At 41.3% G+C, this 19,228-nt stretch overlaps 1 protein-coding gene across 3 annotated transcripts in view; it reads right to left on the bottom strand.

Moving 5' to 3' along the window:
• Nucleotides 1-2,197: 2,197 nt before the first annotated feature.
• Nucleotides 2,198-19,228, bottom strand: part of SOCS6 (suppressor of cytokine signaling 6) — a 36,737-nt gene continuing 19,706 nt past the window's right edge. For all 3 annotated transcript variants that reach the window (XM_074987522.1, XM_074987521.1, XM_074987523.1), the window contains one exon: nt 2,198-8,641. In XM_074987522.1, coding sequence (XP_074843623.1) covers nt 6,912-8,516 — 1,605 coding nt within the window. In that variant the 5' untranslated portion in view covers nt 8,517-8,641 and the 3' untranslated portion in view covers nt 2,198-6,911. The remainder of the gene's footprint in view (nt 8,642-19,228) is intronic.

Genomic DNA, 19,228 nt, shown 5'->3' with positions numbered 1-19,228 from the left:
CCCCCAGTAGTATGTCAAAAAACCTGTCCATGGAGGCCCAGGTATTGTATGCATAATGCAACAACAGCACCTCCTGGTTGGCTCCGTGGAACTGAAGCTCTCTCCATCCTGAGGCATAAGCCTTCTGGCTCAGCAGGTCCATTTCTTAGTGTCTCTATTGTTGAGGGTCACACCCAGTTGCCCCTGCCTCCTCCCTTTGGTTCACTGCCTGGAGGATAAGGCACCACAGAGGCAGGCAGGAGAAAAAAAAAAACGGTACTCATTTCCTGCTTGAGGCACAAAGTACCAGCACTCTACCCTCTTGTCTGTCAGAGGGATGGAAGTCGAACTTTGCCCTAGAGCCTTAGAAATCTTGGCCACCATGTTGTTAATAGGGAGTGACACTCTAGAAGGGGCATCTGACTGCAGGATGTCAACTGTCGAATCAGTGTGTCCAGACACCCTCTAGGCCTGTACCCCCAGATTCTAGGTTAGGCACCACAGGAGGTCTTGGAGTGGAGGGGTGTCACGCAGGGCTTCATTGGAGGAGGAAGACAAGGACCTCTCTGGACCCATTTTCCCAAGGGCCTCAGCCTGCAACAGGGCTTGTGAGGCTGACAGAGAAGGGTCCATGAGGGGCCAGACAACATAGCCCTCAGGGTCTGAAGGATGCATGGACAGCTGGCCTGGAGGGAGTAAGTACCCTGACATGGGCAAATGGTTGGGGGGGTTCCTGACAGAGGCACCCTGGACCCTGAAACAACCGACCCTGACCTGGGCTCTTGCTTTGACAGTAGGCCCAGGGGATCTAAAAAGGCCACTGAGATGGGCCTGGGGCCTGCAGAGCCCATGACTGCTGCAATGCTGGCATGGGGGCTGGCTCTGGCCACTGATGCTGATGATGCCCAGAGGAACTCTGGTGCCAGGAATAATGGGACTGGCACCGGTGCTAGAATTTGGACTCAGACCCCATGGAAGACCACGTAGACTTCACCCCACAATCAGTGGAACGGAGGCAGACATCACTGATGTGGGAACTGGAGTATGCCGAGCCATTGCCTCCGACTTACCCCGGTGTCAACAAAGTGGTGGCGGCAGCATGGGCAGGTACAGGCCCCAAGGATGATGGGTGGTGCTGGAGACCACACTGACTGGGGTCGCACTCGGTGCCAGGCCTGACCATTCTGGTGCCGGGGTCCAGGCCAGGGTCAAGGTCACTGATGCCACCACTTTGGTTCAGGACGGTGGGGTGGTGCTTCTTCGCCCCTGGGGCCAGGGTGCCCAGTGTTTTGTTCTCCAACCAGTGCCATCATTGGTCACGATCCTTCTCCAAGACCAGTGTCAGCAGGGGGGATGGGGACAACTCAGTAAGGTCCCCAGCCACCTCAAAAGCCTCTGGCCTCAAAGACTGGGCACCTGATGGTGCACATACCCCACCTGAGGGCACATGGAGGGCCCATGTCATTGTGGCAAGTTGCTCTTCCTAACCTCCTCTGCTTCTGGGGCACCAGGGATTAGGACTAGTGCCAGGGAGGCACATGAGAGTCTAGACGTCTCCTGCAGCAAGGCTGGTGTGCTCTGCTTCACTGGGTCCAACTGCGGTGGCAGATGTAGAGCCACCTCCATGAGGATAATCTTGTAGCACTACTCCCTCTCATGTTTGGTCTGGGGTTTAAAAAGCTTTCTACATCTTGCAGGCCTTGGACAGATGAGCTTCCCCTGAGCACGAAAGGCAAGCAGAGTGCAGGTCACCAACAGAGCATATTTCTGGCAGCTCCTACAGGGTTTGAAGCCAGGCCAGGCATGCCCCACCGCACACACGGAGCACACAGCTCAAGGACCACACTGGGTCCTCAAATAAACTAACAAAACTTAACAGGTACTTAACTGAAAACTGGTACAAGTGACTGCTAAAGGGTGCATGCTAGCAAGAGTAAAAGCACTTTCCAACAACCATCATGGGGGTAAAAAGGAACTGAGGGGTTGGAGAGCCCATATACTGATGCCACTCTAGGGGACACCCCTGCTGGCTCGAAGGGTACTGCTAATTTCTGACAGTGTGCACACTGCGCGTGTACACCTACACAGACTGGACATGAGCAAGCACTCGGAAAATAACCACTCTGACTGTATACAAAGGAAAGAGATTAAGTGAGACGTATATCTTAAATGAAGACATCAGGAATAACAAAGCCAAGCTCTCTTAGAAATCTTTAATGCTTACGGGATAAACAGACTCAACATTAAAGCTTTATTCCTTTGGTACAAACACCATGTTTCGTGTAGTGAGGAACTACACCTCAGCGTAAAGCTTTCTTCATCCACCCTCCATGTGTAAAACACATGCTATATAACATGAACAAGCCTGGAAGCATCAGCATCTCAATTATAAACATTTGAATCTTATACACTCATCTTCAAATTTATAATTGTACTCCTATCAATCCCAACCCCAGCCCTCCCACATACTTACGTATATTGACAAGCTGAGGTAGCTGTGATCTTATTGGACTAAACTCACCCTGGTATATTTGGAAGTAAGTTCAATTGTGTCAGTGGAACTTGGCATGCTTATCATTAAATTTGACCTTGTATTTTTAAAAGCAAAATTTCATGGATGCAAGTTGATGTAGATAAGACAACACAACCACATACCGTGCTGTACTTTTAAAATCGACGAGAACACGTGAATAAAAACAGCAGCAGATACCAGTGGATAATCAACTAAACAACTCTTGCAGCAGCAGTGGCTAAATAGGATTTTACATTCCAAACACCTTTGACTTCAGTAAAGGGAAAGCATCTTCATCTCCCTTCCCACACCCACTCAAATAATCAGGAAAAATTGGGCCTATACTCTGATCACAAGCAAATAATAGCTCTACAGCTGACACTGATACAAGTCAGCTAGCACCATTCCCTAAAAATTCAAACATTTGCTCCAGGATTTCATTTTATTATTGAATACTCCACAGTTCTTTTGTGAATGAAATTTTTATTTACACAATGTATCTAGAAGCAGATACATAAATCCTTATACAATTATTTTTCAAAAATGTGCAAGAAATTACTAATTTTGTTTACAAACCAAAACACATTAAAATCAATGGACTTTGGATAATTTATTCTGTGGTGTGCTTAGTAAAAACAGTGCACACCTATCTTGGAACATACAGAAAAGTGTAAACTACAGCAATCTGGATTGCAAGTATTAATTTCATGGCACTCCATCACCACTATAAAACTCTTTAACCCAACATGTATTAATACAAAATTCTGTAAGATTTTTTTCATTATTCATATGTAGGGTAAACACGTTATAGATACAGCGAACTCCATAATATTTTGTGATGTTATGAGCTATTGACTATCCCAGGTCTATTAACATGTTTATTTGCAGAATTTTAAAAAGTATTAAAAGAAATAAGATTTGCAATCATTATTGTACCCATTCTTTAGCTTAGAATTTAAAAATTATGTAAATGAGAACCATTCCTTACTGGAATTACAGACAATATATTGCTGGTATTACAATTTAATCTACATATCCAGAATCCAAACAGTATGAAATTCAGAAAAGAAGAACTGTTCATAGTTTGATTAGCCCAGCTGTCAAGGTTCACATAAGCACACCTCTTAGCATGAACAAAATATGAAATGTATATACCTGAAAATAAAATGTCTAAATAAGAATAGTAGTTCCAAGGCTACTAATGGTGGAAGTCATCTTGATAAAAAAGATGTTATGTCAGCAGCATAAGGGACAGCCACTGTAAATTGACCAAAAATACAAAAACTAAAATGTTGCCATAACACTGTCATAAGAATCAGAAAAAAACTTTTAGACCAAACATCAAAATACAACCTGTAATTTTAGTCTTATGAGCTAAGCAGCCAATGTCACCAATAACTTCCATCATCATACTGTAGCTTTAGAAATTAATTTTATTTCAAAATTTCATCTTCAAATACATTTTACAACAATTCAGGTGCAACTCTGACTGTTGTGCCGAATAAAATAAGCACTGTTTCATTATAAAGGGACAGAGTCAAGTAGTTTTTATTAATCATTTATCCTCTTTTAAAGGCCTGAATATAATGTTTTCACCCCACCATTTCTATTTTCTTTCATTTGGCAAACACAGATTTTGTTACTCCATTTGTTATAGATCACAAACCAATGCAGTCTTTCTGACCACACTTGTTTCCTTTTAATAACTTGTAGCTGCCTTGTAACTAAGCATTACTGTGTCTGTCACAGTAATTGGTATAACAACAAACTAATTCAGTGTTGTCAAAACCAGGTTTCTTAATTTGTGCTCCAACCACTGGACGGAAGACTGCTTTGATAACAAAGAGATTCTGAACCCAGAGGGTTCTTTAAAAAATACATCTTACAGAGTGGTGGATTTCAAAATATTTGGAATCTTACAGCATCAGATTAAAAAAAAATCTAGGCAGATCATCTTTTAGGTTGAAATTACTTGACAGGGTCCTTTTAATCAAAGCTATGGAAAGCTCACCCCCAAAGTGTCGATTAGAACTGGACCTTTTACTCAAGTTTACAATTGAAGTAAACAGCAAGGAAGGCAACTCAAAATGGACAGTGTTAATTTAACCAACAGTAGTATTTCAGAAGTGAACCAATTACAGGTGACCATACAGAAAGAAATGAAGACATGGAAAAGAAACTTAGCAGACAAGTTCATATACGTTTTCTTAATACAGCAATGAAAGAGTGATTTTAGAGTTTCACATGTTTAAGCCCATATGCAAGGCCTTTTAAAAACTTATGCACAAAGCATATTTTAAACGCATCTTTAAGTTTGTTAAACACTGGGATATATTAAACTAATTTTATACCATTGTGTAATGTATGACACCTGTCCAGAGACTTCGCACATCTGGATTTTATGGGGAAAGAACTTTTAAAGTGAAGAAAATGTGACAGGTTTCATCCTCACAAGTATGTTTCATATTCCACAAAAATTATTTCATCTGTCCTCCTCCCCACAGACAGAATCAGAACATTGTACCATAGTGTAAGATTATTGTGCCTTTCTGAATAAAATTTGTAGCCCTGATTCAAAGAAGAAAAATACCTCCAGAAGAAAAAAAATCTGGATTCAAGCTTGCATAAATATATGTGAATGGCAGAGAACAAATTAAACATATATACTTTGCTGAGAACACTTCTTTAATTTAAAAATATTATTGGACAAAAGAAAGAAATCATCATCCTCTGTCCCTCACAACAGACAGACTTGATCTTCCTTTGATTTTTTTTTCAAACACTGTGATCCAAAAATAAATTAAAAATATATATAAATTTAGCGCATCAACTCAGGCAACCAAAGCACTTTGCAGAAATACTGTATCCAATGCTACAAACTTATTTCAAGGGACAAAAAAGCTAGATATAACAAGCAGAAGAGAATGACCCAAAAAGGATTTGATTCTACAACAGCCTTTTTTCCCTCTGTTGGTCTTTACTGAATAGCAACTCCGACATATAGCTGATGGAGAAGGTGACATGCTAAAAATATCGCACTGATTTAAAAACGAAACAGAACAAAGTTAGTCATGGTCACCTTCAAAACTGAAAGCACAAATTTAATACAGCTATACAGGGAAACACCAATATGATCAATATTGCACAAAGATAACTTTGTAATCTAGGTCCCAGTATCCCAATTCAGAAATCTCTTTTAAAAGGTCAGACATGCCATAGACTTTTCAAAATGCCACTCTCTTTGTCAGAAGTTAGAAATATTTACTAAATTGATTTGACAGCTTTATGTCAAAACAGTCAATTTTCATAACAGCGCCTGAGACTATTAGTAACAAAGCGCTTTTCTGTGGCCACTATATTAAAACAAGATCTCTTCTACTAATTTTTAATAGCCTCCAGGCTGCATTTTTTAACCTTTGTATATTAGTTTAAGACCTCCCCCAACCCTCAACCCTCCCCTCCAAAAAAAACAAAGAATCAAATCCTCTGCCTCAAAATGCAAGACTGAAAAGAGAAAAGTAAAAAAAAAAAAAAATAACTAAAACGCACAATGTAGAATTTTTTTCAGCAGTTTTGTCAAATTGGCACTTTAACTGCCAGTTTCTACAGTTCAGGAGTCTTTGTAAAATTTTTTCATTTATGCCAATTGTAAATGATGGTTACCATTCATCTCAATGCTGCAATCTCCATATTAATGCTATGTACTGTTTTTCAAAACTACTTTTAAAGACTATTTTTAACAGAACAACAACTTAAGAAAATTCCAAGGAGAAAATGCAACCCCAAGGCAAAATAACTTGAACAAACTATGAAATCACTTAGGAGAAAGGAGGTTTCCGAAGATATGCTGCATAACTATATTCCATCACACAGCTACATCAACTAGTAAGTTTTAAATTAGGGCAGTTTTGTGGAGATACTCAATTAGGATGCTGGGAAATCATATTCACTGTATGCATAACTTCTGTAATTTATCTACCTGTATGTTTTATTCAATATTATCATTATAAAATAGGCCATTTTAACAAGACAAAAATTCCATTCTACAAGTTTGATTTCACTTTTACTTATAGTTGAATATACATGAAATGCACTCTGAATGCATAAACATCACAGTGGATAGCAGCAAGGAACTTGGGAAAATTGAGAATTTGATCATTCACATTGTGATTATTTTCTGCATCTTGATGAAAGATAGCTATTTCACACTTCTATAACCCTTGAAATCATTCTTAAAAAAAAAGCCCTCCCATCAACAAACAAAAACAAACAAATGATGTATAACCCTTCTTTACACACAAAAATGAAACATTGTTATGGCAGCAAAAGATTTTGATAGCAATGAAAAATTGTAAACTGTATTTCAACCTTTTTGTTGTTGTTGTTCCCAAAGTGCAAGATGCAAGATTCCCCTAAGCCTTCAGTAGTGCTTTTCCTGTAAATAATCCTTCATTTTGTTTGGCAAAGGCAGTTTCTGGATCAGGTCTATTCTGGTATACTGACGTATAACAAAACGACACAGGTACTGTAAGGAACGCACCTGCATAAACCGAGATACAGGGTTTGTCAATCTCACTGGGTAAGTTGCAGATCCAGGCAATCGAGACCTTGAATAGCAAAAAGCTCCATTTTCAGAGTCCCTGATTGAATGTTCAATTAGATCAACAATAGAAGTATGTCCCTCCACATCTGGTTGTTCATAAAAGCTAAACCTACCATTTGAGTGTTCAATTCTAGTATGGAGAGTTTTACCGTGCGAGCGAAAACTCAGACTTAAAAGATAACGGTCATCAGAGCTATCTCGAACAAGAAATGAGCCATCCGGCACATTTGCCAGTTTTCCCTCTGCTTCCCAGCGTGTGATAGGGCCCCAGTACCATCCTTGTTTTGCAAGTTTTTTCAGTTCCTCTGTGAGGCTCGTCACAACCATAGGACCACTATTTTGTACAGAGTCATAAACTCTTCCAACTCCCGGAGCAGAGTTAGGATCAAAATTCAAATGGCAGCGCATACTTTCAGCCACATGGGCATCTGTGCCATTCAGTCCATTAAAGTTCCTTTGGATTTGATTATTCTGCAGTGGAGGTAGCAATGGTGACAGCGGAGGGACATCACCGTGGTTAACTCGTGGGCTTTGCAACATGACTCCTGTGGTACCAATCAGCAAACCATTAACTGCCTGGTCCACAAAGATATCTGGAGGAACTACTACGTCTTGATCCACTTGACCCTCATCTTCATGAAAACCATTTCCACCCACTTGAGAAGAAACAGTTGAAACTTCCATGGGTGAGGAACTATCCAGACAGTAACTACGTGATCCTTCCAAAGGATACATTCCCTCATCTAAAGGCACAGTATACTGAATGTAGTCCTGAGGCATTAGTCCAATAACTACAGGCACATGTTCATCAATATGAAGATGTAGGTCCCCATTCTGGGATTCTGTACTTTTTAATGTATTGTTTTGTTCTTGGAAAACACTATCTGACTGCAAGTCATGGAAGTCCTTCCGAACACCATTCAGTGCTGGGCTTGGATTAGAGGAGTGGACCAAGGCTTTGACTTTCATTTCCATTTTGATACAAGTCTCTTCCGAGTTTGTCGATCGAAGGGGCCATGGTGTTGGACTGTAATGGTGGTTACGGAGGGATGTGGACCTTAGAGGTCTTTGAGCTCTCACATCTTTAAAGGTTATTGGAGCAGATGAGGAAGAAAAGGTATCATCATCAGCAGAGCTCACAGATGGTGTGCTGCTTTTCCCTTTCTGCTTTTGTTTTGCTGAAAGCCTTCTTTTTAACGTACCCATTAAGCTTTCACTTTTTGATCTATTTTTACCACCTTTTTCATCTTCACTGTGAACTTCACAGCTAGCCAAATCTTTACCATAGCAGCTGCCAAACAAGGAGTCATCTTTTCCAAATTCACTTAATGATGGCTGCTGAACCACTACAAAGTCACTTTCTTCTTTGCTTTTATTTAAATTAAAGGACTTGCGAATTGTTTTGAGACTAATTTTCTTCATTATGACAATCTGCCAAGTCTGGCTGATCAAAAACTCTTCTGATATTTTAGCTTTAACACATGTAAAACAGTTTCTGCTTCATGTATGTATTTTATCCAGCCTTATTTAATTTCAAGAGCCATTTTCTGGAAATAAATAAAAAGACAGTTAATTTTTTTGTGATTTATGAGCTATTTGTAAATAAAACAAAAACAACGGTATTTAAGAGATGATCAAACGAATGAAAAGCTGTACTTAGGAAATCCAGTCAAGTTTAAGAAATTACCTAAGAATACTATATTTGCTTTTGACTTCCCTGCCAGTTGTTCTGTTTTAAAGGGCAGCTGAGATAGTCTGATAGGATGCTAGTCTTTAAAGAGAGGACTCTTTGTGGTTTTTGCTGAAACAAATTTATTTGGGCTTAAGTTGATGAAGTGGGTTCCAGCCCATGAAAGCTTATGTCCAAATAAACGTTTTAGTGTTTAAGATGCCAGACAAGTCCTTATTTTTTAATATATTTATACATACACACAGACACAGACACACACACACTCCCTCTCCTTTGCTATGTGGAAGACCAGCTTCCACTCAGGGGAAGCTAACTAATTGTTGAGAATGACAATGGGTATAATGAGCTTCTTATTCACGGGCTAGGTTGTGACTGGCCCTAGTATGGCCATGAGGAAATTTTCCTGTGTACACAAGCCTTAAGGGACCTTCACTCACACTGTGTTCCCTGCCTCTTTGGTTCCCACATCACAGGCCCAGACATGGGGAAAGGAGAGCAGGGGAAGCAAAGTATGGCTGCTCAATACTGTTCATTGCACTCTCTTACCTTTCCCACCCCAGGTATGAAAGAGAAAAGAATTGGGATTAGTTGGAGCCTTGTCTCTATCCCCTTCCTCATGAGATGAAATGGTACAAGGGGTGGTACTAGGTATAGGGCCACAATAAGTTACTTCCCCACATCCAGAGAAAGTGGGGGAAGAGGAAGAAATTGTGACTGGGGCTGGGTCTACATTCACTGTGAAAGACTGAATGCTTAGGTCTGACATTCCAGGGTGCCATTTCGTGCATGTGTGAAATGGCCCATTCTGGGGTCACTGTTCACCCTGGAACTCCTTGCAGGCTGCACGGATTAAGGAATGCTGAGAGGAGAAGCACTCTCATCAGCATTCTGTGGTGAGGACAGGGACAAATACTGAAGGCTACAAAAATCGATTTTTGGTATGCAATTGGCGTACTTAGAATTGCCTAGCAGTCATCGATATTCGAGGTAAGTGTACACAGCCTGGGTCATACAACTCTTTCTCAGAGCTCCTCCTGCAGCAGCACAGGCACCTGCCACTTCTTACCGAAGAGCCATGCAGCCTTGTAATGTACCTTCGTAATTAGTATACCATAATTTAATCATTCGGTTACTAACAACCAATGTTAAGTTTTGGCTCTGAATGATTGCAAACGGAGCTCCTCAAGTGAGTATGGGCTGCATGATCACATCCAAACATTAAATTCAGGATTTCTGTCACACTTCAAAATGCCTTTTAATTTAAAGAACACTTTAAAAATAAAAAACATGCGGCTACAGAAAGAGCTAACCATGAAAAAACATTTCCATGATACTAAGAAGCAGTGATTAAGAGTGAAATAGAGTTTCATTCACATAATTGGCCGTATAACAAGAAACTATCAATAATACCAAGATAATCTCCTTCCTATATCATTACAAGATAATATTTTTTAAAAAACATTATATAAGACAAACAAAGAAATTCACCTTTTTAACAATTATACCAACTCCCTTTTGGGTCATCATTTCTTTAAAATAGATCCATTCCGCAACATCAAACTTCCCTTCTCTGGGCAGGTTTACATTTTGGCTATGTCTAAACTAGAGGGATTACTAGGCAAAATGGCCGTTTAGTCGACAAAATCCGCAGTGTAGCCAGATTCCCAAGGGCGTTCTGTTGACAGAACGCAGCACTTTTGTCAACAGTCATACCCAGCTTGCCACAAGGAAGAATGCTGCTGTCAACAGAGATCTGTCAACAAAACACCAGTCTGGAGATTCCAAAGGGCCTTCTGTAAACATAAAAGCCTTAAGGGACATCATATAACTCTGTCGGCTGTACTTCCAGGTAGTAGTTTTGCCAACAGAGCAGATCGCTCTTTTGATCTGCTTTTTCAGTCTGGCCACGACAGAGGTTTTGTCACAAGGTATCTTCTCACACAAGTGTCTGCTGACAAATCCTTGTAATCTAGACATAGCCTTAGGGAGCAAGTCAACTTAAGATACACAACTACAGTTACATGACCAGTGCAGCTGGAGTAAATGTACCTTAAGCAGAATTTCTGCAGTGTCCCAAAAACAGGAGATAGACAGGAAAAATTCCCTCATTGACTTCCCTTACTGCTCCTGACCCTGCGGAGTACCAGAGTCAACAGGATAGCAACAAGTGGTTGATATAGTGCGTTCCTACCAGACCTGATAAATCAATCAAAACTAGATCAACCTCCAGAGTATCAATCTCCGTTTAAGAGTAGAAATACCCAATAAAGGGCAATGTTAAGTAGGAGCTTTCATGGGTTTGAGGTTGTGCATGAAGGAATTAGAGAGATATTGAAAGCTGTTGTAGTAAAAACACCTAAATAAAAAACAAACAAACAATGTGGCATGGTATAATTTTATTAAATGAATTTGACATAGCTAAATTACTGATAAGTGGCAAAAAAGGAAGTAGCTGATAGAAAACTACGAGTGGGACCCAAAAGAGCCAACATGGGGAATATAGGGAGCCAAATGAGAAGGAACGGCTTTCAAAATCATGGGGTCTTTTCGAAAGTCCCACAGCTACACAGGCGGCGTGCATTTCGAAAGCATAACTTTCAAATCGCACATGGCCACCATTATGCTAATGAGGTACTGCATATTCATGTCAGCACCTCATTAGCATCTGCCAAAGTCCCTCATTATCATGCCCCTTCCAAAAGGAGAGAGGTAGTGTGCCCACAGTCCAGATGTTTATCACTTTTCTTATCTTTGTCATAGAAAAATGCATTCATTTTCAGTCGTACAAAAATATATTTCAATTTTCAGATCATGATAATTTTAAAATCACTAATATCCTTTGTAAAATTTAAATTAATTATCCATGAAAATATTTATTGAAGAAATATTATGCATGTTCAGTGTGAAGTAAATGGACTAATGATTTAAAAACTGAGGTAAGTACCATACCATAAAGAATACAAAAGAACCGTCACAAAATGACACTTCTGTATTTTAAAATGCTGTAGCTGCCAGTATTTTCTCCCTTGTGACCCTATTGGCTTTGTTCCACCAACAATAAAGGGACACATATAAAAACAATGAACTCCTAGAGCTCCACTTTCTCTTTTATTTAGGAACAGTGGTTAAGATTCAGCACCATACAAGGGAGCAGATTTCTAATACTCATAATTTCTGAATCTATTTAGGAAATTAAAAATTTATCAGATTCATTTTAATCACATTGTCAAGAAATCCTGTCAGAGAAGCTCCTGGCCGGGTTTCGAGATGCCCCCAGCCTCTGGTATATTGCAAGGTCTCCTTGGTGACAGGTCATGCTTGATACATCAACAAAGCACAAAGTTTTACCTCAGAAATTTCTTCAGAAAGTGATTTTAACTTAAAATCAATACATAGCCACCCATTTAATCTGAGGGGGTAACTTTCGGCAGGAAAAGACTTCTGGAAAAATCTGAAGGCTCCGGACCTGTCAGGGGTAGTTCTCTGTCAGGTCTACACCCAGCCCCCAGACTCATGAATAATTCATGAGCTGGGTGTATAAAAGAAGGCTGCTCACCAAAGACGGGGCCCTTTGGGAAGGCCTTGTCTTATGACTTGGACCAGTCCCTTTTGGTAGCCCCTCGGGGTAAAGCAGCTGAAAAATCACTTCACACCACCCTGAAGGAAAGCGTGCCACCAGACAGACAAGCGGCACTGAGGGGACCTGGATCGCCGCACCAGGCGTCGTCTGCAGCTCGCAGCTATAACATCGCGGCGAAGCCCAGCAGTGACGGCAGCGTACCACATCACCTGACACCACTCCCCGGCAGGGGCCAACCGGGCCAGGGCCGGCCCTCACTCCAAAGAGACTTCTTTACCAGACTGGACAACTCATCAACTAAGCAGCTGTGAGCTGAGGCTACAAAAGAAAGGCCGCTCCAGCTGCTGTATCCTTCCAATATCGACTCTCTCTTTCCCTTTACTCGTATTCACAGTTACTGATATTATTGTTAATTATTACTGTTGTTATTGTTAAGTATCAGCTATAGTATTATTTTAGAAGTTTATTGTTTAGTGTCTCAAAGACTTTTTATTGCTGTTAACTTAGTACAATTATATATACTTACAAATTTGTTATAAGTTACTATTGGCGTCAGGGATTAGCAACCCCTGGGCCGAACACTTTATATGGGGTGCTAGGAAGCAGCAGCTCCACCCCCTCTTTAGGTAAACGCAGGGGGTAGCAGGGCCCCCAAGTGTATTATACCTGAACACAGTATTATACTATCTTATTTTTGGGTCCCTGGGGAGTAGCGCCCCCAGTGGACTTAATTGACAGCAGGGATTGTTATCTAGTTTAACACCCTGTCTGTCTTCAATACTTCTGCGGACAATCTCCCAGAAGGCATGGGAATGGCAATTGGATTCATCTTTTACGTAAGCAGATGTAATCAACTGGGTTAACTGTAACCAAAAGCGTTTTTTAGCGAACACTTATAATAAACTGCCACTTTGTTTTTTGCAACAGTTAATTACTCTCAGCCTCCATTTTCTCTGGGCCATAAAGGGAACTGCAGTGACCTAACACCAGGGGACGCCCTCTAAGGAACTTTATTAGCTGCTGCTGACACCTGTGTTTCTTTTAATCTGACCACCGTGCTAAATTGCCCTTGGGTCTTTTTAATTCAATCAGGCATCTCTGTTTCATCTTGAAAGCAAACTGTTTTTATTAAAAGAGGGAAACCCGCAAGGGGTCGTTACACCACAGACCTAGAGCCATTGTTAGAACCTAGGTCTGATAGAGCTCAGCATTTTTGGTCGGCTCTCGCTGCTCACACAGCACCCTCGTCTTGCGGTTGCTTGGCACATTCAGCATCTCCGCAGCAGCTGCAACACACATTAGTCTTCAAAGACCTGCCACTTCACACTGCAACTATGAACAATATTTTATAATACAGAAACCTTCTGGACTGCCATTCGATAAATTTGGTGGTTAATATATTAATCAGACTAAAGGGTAATATGAGTTATGAGAACTTATGTAGAACACCCCGCTACATTCCAGGATATTAGTTTATTCACTCATGAACAAGCTACATAATCAAAGTCAATGGAAGATTTCTTCAGTCAACCTACCCACCAACTTTCAGAGAGGTGAATTAACTACATCAACAGAAACAACCTTTTAATCAACACAGGAAGAATCTACATTACAGTGTGTAACCACAGCTGTTCCTCCTTAAACGCAGGCGTAGCTTTAGATTCTCTCTGTCTCAATTGTTTCAAGATGTAAACCGCTATGGAGACTTACCTCTGAGAGGTAAGCAGGACTTCTATAAAGGGCTGGTAGTAAAGAACTGTACAGACATTCATACAGATGTGCACAGAAAGTCTTTAGTAATGCACTGGGACACTTGCATGTACAGATTTTTCCCATCTAGGGATGGCAAATATTAGTATACGTCTTATTTCATGGAATGAACCTTGATATGGTGTTCATTACAAAAGTAGTGGTAATCATCAGCAGAAAACCTCATTTGGAATTCTGTTGTTATAGTACACGTTGGACTTTCCTGATACAGCCCCCTTGGGATCTGACTGGTCCCAAAGAAGGGACAAGGGGGGACGGGGGGAAGATTGATTTCCCTCCCCACTCTCCTCCCCCATTGTTGCCACCTCCAACTTCACTCTCAGCTGCTGGCCAGCCCAGCTGCTGATCCCCCAGATCAGCTCGGCTTCTAGCCCCAGGTGGTGGGTCTGCCAGCCCACTGCTGCCGGCCCTGCTCAGGCTGCCTGTCCCACCTCCAGGACACCAGCCCCACTTTGGCTGCTAGCCTCACTGTTGCCAGCCCTGGCATGGCTCCCAGGTGATGGCCAACCACCCTGCTTGGGCTGCCAGCCCGACTGTCACAAGCCCTGGCAGGGCCCCTAGCTGCCCATCCCACTGGGGCTGCCAGCCCCATGTCCATTTGCCCCTCCTGGGCTTCTCATCTCGGCCAAGCTCCCATCTGCCAAGCCCCAGCCAGGCTGCTGGCACCGCTGAGGCTGCTGTCCCCAGCAACACTCCCAACTGCAGGCCCTCCTGCCTCCCCCAGCTTCTAGGGCTCTCTGATCCAGCACCATGGATACTGCCAGATCAAAGAGTCCTCACTTTTTGGGGTTCAGACTGTATTGCTGAGCCCCTATACAGAAGTGTTTTCTCAGTGGCACCTGCTGCATAGCCAATTTTAATAAGATCTCTAGAAAGGCCTGCTGCAGATATCTGTTGCTATGAATCGAGGTGTGGTATTCCAAAGAATCTAGAGGATAATACAAATATTTTCGGAATACTCTGAGATCAAAGTACTTTGAGGTAAAGCTGAGAGTAGAGCAGAGAGAGAGGAAGAGAAAAGAAACTCTGACTGTCTTCATCTAAATTATGTTCGGTAAAAATCTGATTTTTGAAATGAAAAAAATTTATATTTAGCTTACTAAAATCTAGGCAGGCTACAAAAATTAACTGTCCTATTAGCAGACTAGCTGCCAATGAGTGTAGTTATCTTTGTGCTTGAACAAAGTATTTAAATTGGATGTTCGCACTCTACATTCAAAGAAAAACAAAAAGAGGTAAGTATTTTAGTATTAGTCATTTGCAGACATGACATAATAAAAGATCAGTGGGAAGATTTAGAAGTAAAACATTTTTCCTGTTCAGAAACCTTCTGCTACGACTGTGAATGAATAAATAAATAAAGTATAAGGCCAGAAAGAACCACTGTGATCCAGTTAGCCTGACCAGCATAAAACAGACCGTGGGAATCCCCTGACTTAATCCAGGGGAGACTTGAATCATCTGGACATTTACTGGGAGACCAATACAGCAGCACACAGACAATCCAGAAGTTTTTGGAGAATGCTGGGGATAACTTTAGTACAAGTGCTGAAGGAACTGACAAGGGGCCATGCGCAACTTGACCTGCTGCTCACAAACAGGGAAGAACTAGTGTGACACATAGAAGTGTGTAGCAACCTGGGCTGCAGCGACCATGAGCTGACAGATCTCAGGATGCTGACAAAAGGAAGAAAGGTGAGAAGTAATATACAGACCCTGATTTCAAAAGAGCAGACTTTGACTTCCTGAGACAACTAATGGGCAGGATCCCTTGGGAAACAAAGATGAATGGGAAAAGAGTTCAAGAGAACTGGCAGTATTTTAAAGAAGTCTTACTGAAGGCACAAGAACAAACCATCCCGCTGCATAGTAAGAAATGCAAATATGGTACGCAACCAGCTTGGCTTGACAGGGAAATCCTTGGTCAGCTTAAACTCAAAAAGGATGCGTATCAGAAATGGAAATGTGGACAGTTGACTATGGAGGAGTATAAATATATGACTGGAGAATGCCAGGCAGTAATCAGGAAAGAGAAAGCATAACTGGAACTGCAGCTGGCAAGGGATGTGAAGAGTAACAAGAGGTGTTTCTACAGGCATGTTAACAATAAGTGGGTTATCAAGGAAGGTGTTGGGCAGTTACTGGGTCAAAGAGGTAACCCAGTGACAGATGATGTAAGAGAAGCTGAAGTGCTCAATGCTTTTTTTGCCTCAATCGTCACGGACAAGGACAGCTCCTACACTACAGTGCTAGACAATGCAATATGGTGTGGTAGAGGGCTACCTAGAAAAATTAGATGTACACAAATCCATGGGTCTGGATTCAATGCACCCCAGGGGACCAAGGGAATTGGCAGGTATCATTGCTGAGCCTTTGGCCTTTATCTTTGAAGACTCTTGAAGATTGGGAGAGATCCCAGATGACTGGAAAAAGGCAAATTGTAGTGCCCAACTTTAAAAAAAGGAAGACAACCCAGGGAACTGTAGACCAGTCAGCCAGTCCCTGGGAAAATAATGGAGGGGACTCCTCAAGGAATCCATTTTGGAGCACTTGGAAGAGGGGAAAGTGATCAAGAATACTCAACATGGATTCACCAAGGGCAAGTCATGCCTGACCAATCGGATTAGCTTCAATGAAAAGGTAACAGGCTCTGTGGACATGGGGAAGTCAGTGAATGTGATATACCTTGACTTCAGCAAAGCTTTTGATACAGTCTCCCACAACATTTTTGCCCATAAATTAAGGAATTATGGATTGGATTTATGGACTATAAAACTGATAGAAAGCCAGCTTGATGGTCAGGCTCAATGGCACATTATCTGGATGGCAGTCGGTTTCAAGCGGAGTGCCCCAAGGCTTGGTTCTGGGGCTGGTGTTGTTCAACATCTTTTATTAATGATCTGGATGAGGGACTGGATTGCACCCTCAGCTAGTTTACAGATGACACTAAGATAGGGGGAGAGGTGGACTGGTTGGGGGATAGAGATAGGATCCAGAGTGACCTGGATAAATTGGAGGATTGGGCCAAAAGAAATCTGATGCAATTCAACAAGGAGAAGGGTAGAGTCCAACAATTGGGACAGAAGAATCCCAAGCATTGTTGTAGGCTGGGGACCGACTGGTTAAGCAGCAGTACAGCAGAAAGGGACATAGAGGTCATGGTGGATGAAAGGCTAGACATGAGTAAACAGTGTGCCCTTATAGCCAAGAAGACTAATGGCATATTGGATGCATTAGGAGGAGCATTGCGAGCAGATCTAGAAAAGTGGTTGTTCCCTCTGTTCAGCACTAGTGAGGCCATATCTGGAATACTGTGTCCAGTTTTGCCCTCCCCCCCACAGCATAAAAAGGATGTGAATGTGCTGGAGCAGGTTCAGCAGAGGGCAACAAAAATGATTAAGGGGCTGGAGCACATGACTGGTGAGGAGAGGCTGAGGAATTTGGCCTTATTTAGTTTACAGCAGAGAAGACTAAGGAGTGATTTAATAGCAGCCTTCAACTTCCTGAAGGTGTGCTCTAAAGAGAAAGGAGAGAAACTGTTCTCAGTGGTGACAGATGGCAGAACAAGGAGCAATGGTCTGAAGTTATGGAAGGAAAGTAGGTTGGATATTAGGAAAAGCTACTTCACCAGGAGGATGGTGAAGCAGTGGAATGCACTGCCTAGAGAGGCGGCAGATTCTCCATTCCTAGAGGTTGTTAACTCCTGGCTTGACTGGAGGTCCTGGCTGGGATGACTTAGCTGGGGTTGATCCTGCTTGAAGCAGGGGGCTGGACGAGATGACCTCCTGAGGTCCCTTCCAGCCCCATGATTCTAATTCCTCTTAGAACCAGATAATACATTTTAGAAAAACATCCAGTGTTGATTTAAACATTGTTGCTAAGCTGTTCCAAGCTTAATTACTATCATTGTTAAAAAACTTTTTTTTTTCAGCCTGAATTTGACTGTTTTCAACATGCATACACTGGATCTTTTATACCAAGAGCCCAAGCCTGTATTAGAGTCATTGTTTCCCAGGATACTGTTCCCATCTTGTTTAACACGGCCTACACTGTTTGTTCTTACATTTCTTTACATTTAGCTGTATTAAGAGACACACTGCTTGCATATGCAAAGTTCACCAAGTCATCCAGATCACTCTGTATCAACAACCTATCCTCTTCATTATTTACCACTCCTATAATTTTTGAGTCGTTTGCAGAAGTCATCAATGGAGATTTTTTGGCATTCTTCTAGGACACTGATAAAAAAATATTAAACACAATAGAGGCAAAAAACAATCCTTGCAGGACCCCACTAGAAGCACACTTTTTTGGTAAATGCCTGCTTACAATTTCATTTCATGACCTGACATTTAGCCACTTTTTAAACTGTTTAACATGTACCATGTTAATACTGTGTGGTTGTACTTTAAATCAAAAATGCAAGTGGTATCTAGTCAAAAGCCTTACAGATGTCTAACTATACTGTATTCACATTATTATCGTTATCAACCAGACTTGTAACCTTACAAGAAACAGACATCAGGTTAGTTTGCAGGATCTATTTTCCAGAAACACAAGTTGACTAGAGTTATGGTGATTCTGTATTTAAAATAGACCTGGAAAGCTAAAAAATTGCACATTTTAAACAACCACAACCCATACTTGCTCAGTCAAAATATTTCATAGCAGTTTCAATTATGCATCAAAATTATTTAAACAGGTCCTCTGGCACATCATTCATAATGGTTTATATTTGGGAGTGTATCAACAGAAATTTTATTTATTTGTATTTGTAGAGTCTTTAATTATTTTACCTGTTTTGCATATCTAGGTTAACTACAGCCATTTCCTGAGAGAAACATATTTACAGTAATGCTAGAAGACCTTATGATGTGATAAGTCTGTTCTAGAAATTAATTTAGGATACACAACACTTTTTTCTCCTCAGAAAAAGTTAATACAAAAAGCAGACACACCTACACACGACCACACTTGAGCAATTACAATTCAAATGATAACTCTGAAATACTGAATAGAAACAAAAATAGAATCACAAATTGACACACAGCCATTGTTTTCCATGTATTTATAGAATTTATGCCTTCCTATAAT

The sequence above is a fragment of the Carettochelys insculpta genome, chromosome 2 (genome assembly GCF_033958435.1).
Source record: "Carettochelys insculpta isolate YL-2023 chromosome 2, ASM3395843v1, whole genome shotgun sequence".
NCBI classification, from domain to species: domain Eukaryota; kingdom Metazoa; phylum Chordata; order Testudines; family Carettochelyidae; genus Carettochelys; species Carettochelys insculpta.
This window is presented reverse-complemented; position numbering and strand designations above follow the sequence as displayed.